Here is a 1368-nt window from a genome sequence, read left to right on the forward strand (position 1 = left end):
ATCCTCCACCCACCCACCCATCCTCCTTCCATCCATCCATCCATCAACCCTCCCTCCCTCCATCCATTATTATTCATCTGTCTTCCCATCCTCCATTTATCATTCATCTATTCATTCATTCAACCAACCAACACTGGAGACCTAGCATGTGTCACACACTGTGCTAGGAGCCAGGAATACTAAGGTGAGGAAAAAACAATCAGAAAATGTGGTCATGGCCTCATGGAGCAATAGTCCAGACAACAACTAAAGAAGCAGGTAGATGTGAAACAGCAGGTGGGGTCAAGTGCAGAGCAGTGGCCATGGGTGTTCTCGGGGGTGGGTGCGTGTGGCCCAGGAGAAGGGGCTGGGGCAGGCGTTCCTCGGGAAGCGCCCTGTGCGCCGAGGTCTGGAGGAGAACGCTCTGCAGGTGAGGGAGAGCAGCCTCCGTGCCTACCCTGCGACCCTTGGGGTCCTGGCGCCCCACCAGGGTGTGTGGGCCAGGTGAGGAGGCTGTGTGGGTGCCATGCTCACACCCCTGCCCTTGCCCAGGAGAGGCGGCCTGAGATGGCCAATGGGACAGCAGTGTCCCGTGTGGGTCCAAGGCTGCTGGTGTAGTTTCCCCAGGCACCTTTCTGAGCCCCAAAGCCTTGGCCAAAGGGACCCCTTGTCCCTGTTGCGGCTGCTGGAATCGCAGCCCATGTGGCAGGGGGTGTTCAGATGGACGACGGGCAGGGTGCCCACATCCCTCAGCTGCCATTTTGCCACCTTCTTCTGGACTGACAGATGCTGCAGAAGCTTCGGGAGGACGAGCCGCAGGCGGAGCAGCCCCAGGCGGAGCTGGACAACCTGGGGCATGCGGACTGGGTAAGAGCGGCCCCAGCCCGGACGCGGGGAGCCCGTGCCTGCTGGGCCTGGGCCTGGGCCTGGACCCCTCCCGGGGCTGAGGGCATTTGCATCTCGTCGGGCTAGGCCCGCCTCTGGGTCCAGCTCATGCGGGAGCTCCGCCACGGGGTGAAGCTGAAGAAGGTGCAGGAGCAGGAGTTCAACCCGCTGCCCACCGAGTTCCAGCTGACTCCCTTCGAGATGCTCATGCAGGACATCCGTGCCAGGAACTACAAGCTGCGCAAGGTCATGGTGAGCTGGGCAGACGCCCCCGCCTCCCTCCCGCCGCGGCTCTGCATCCCTGACCCGTGTGCTGGTCCAGCGGAGCCACATCCGGGCCACAGTGTGACGAGGGCAGGAGGGGGCAGGCAGGGCGCCGAGGCCTGGGGCCGGGCGCCGAGGCCGTGGGGTGTCCCGTGAATGCTCGCGTAGCCCCGCGCTGGCATGGCCCTCAGAATGTTAAATGCGCAAGTTCGTTTTGTTCTTGTGATGACCTGTGAGGTG

The 1368-nt window shown here is 62.6% G+C and overlaps 1 protein-coding gene across 1 annotated transcript; it reads left to right on the forward strand.

Moving 5' to 3' along the window:
* The first annotated feature begins 6 nt into the window (after positions 1 to 6).
* On the forward strand, positions 7 to 1284 carry LOC105311076 (protein spire homolog 2-like). Its single transcript, XM_011387112.2, has 2 exons — positions 7 to 846; positions 952 to 1284. The coding sequence occupies exons 1-2, from the start codon at positions 766 to 768 to the stop codon at positions 1282 to 1284; spliced, it is 414 nt and encodes a 137-aa protein (XP_011385414.2). The 5' UTR covers positions 7 to 765.
* The last annotated feature ends 84 nt before the right edge of the window (positions 1285 to 1368 follow it).

The sequence above is a fragment of the Pteropus vampyrus genome, unplaced genomic scaffold, assembly GCF_000151845.1.
Source record: "Pteropus vampyrus isolate Shadow unplaced genomic scaffold, Pvam_2.0 Scaffold23943, whole genome shotgun sequence".
In the NCBI taxonomy this organism is placed as follows: Eukaryota; Metazoa; Chordata; class Mammalia; order Chiroptera; family Pteropodidae; genus Pteropus; species Pteropus vampyrus.

What these genes read in the sequence shown, in the direction of transcription:
- LOC105311076 (XM_011387112.2), top strand. Translation starts at nt 766, where the DNA reads ATGCTGCAGAAGCTTCGGGAGGACGAGCCGCAGGCGGAGCAGCCCCAG. An exon ending in ACCTGGGGCATGCGGACTGG is followed by an intron (nt 847 to 951) that starts GTAAGAGCGGCC and finishes TCGTCGGGCTAG; the next exon opens with GCCCGCCTCTGGGTCCAGCT.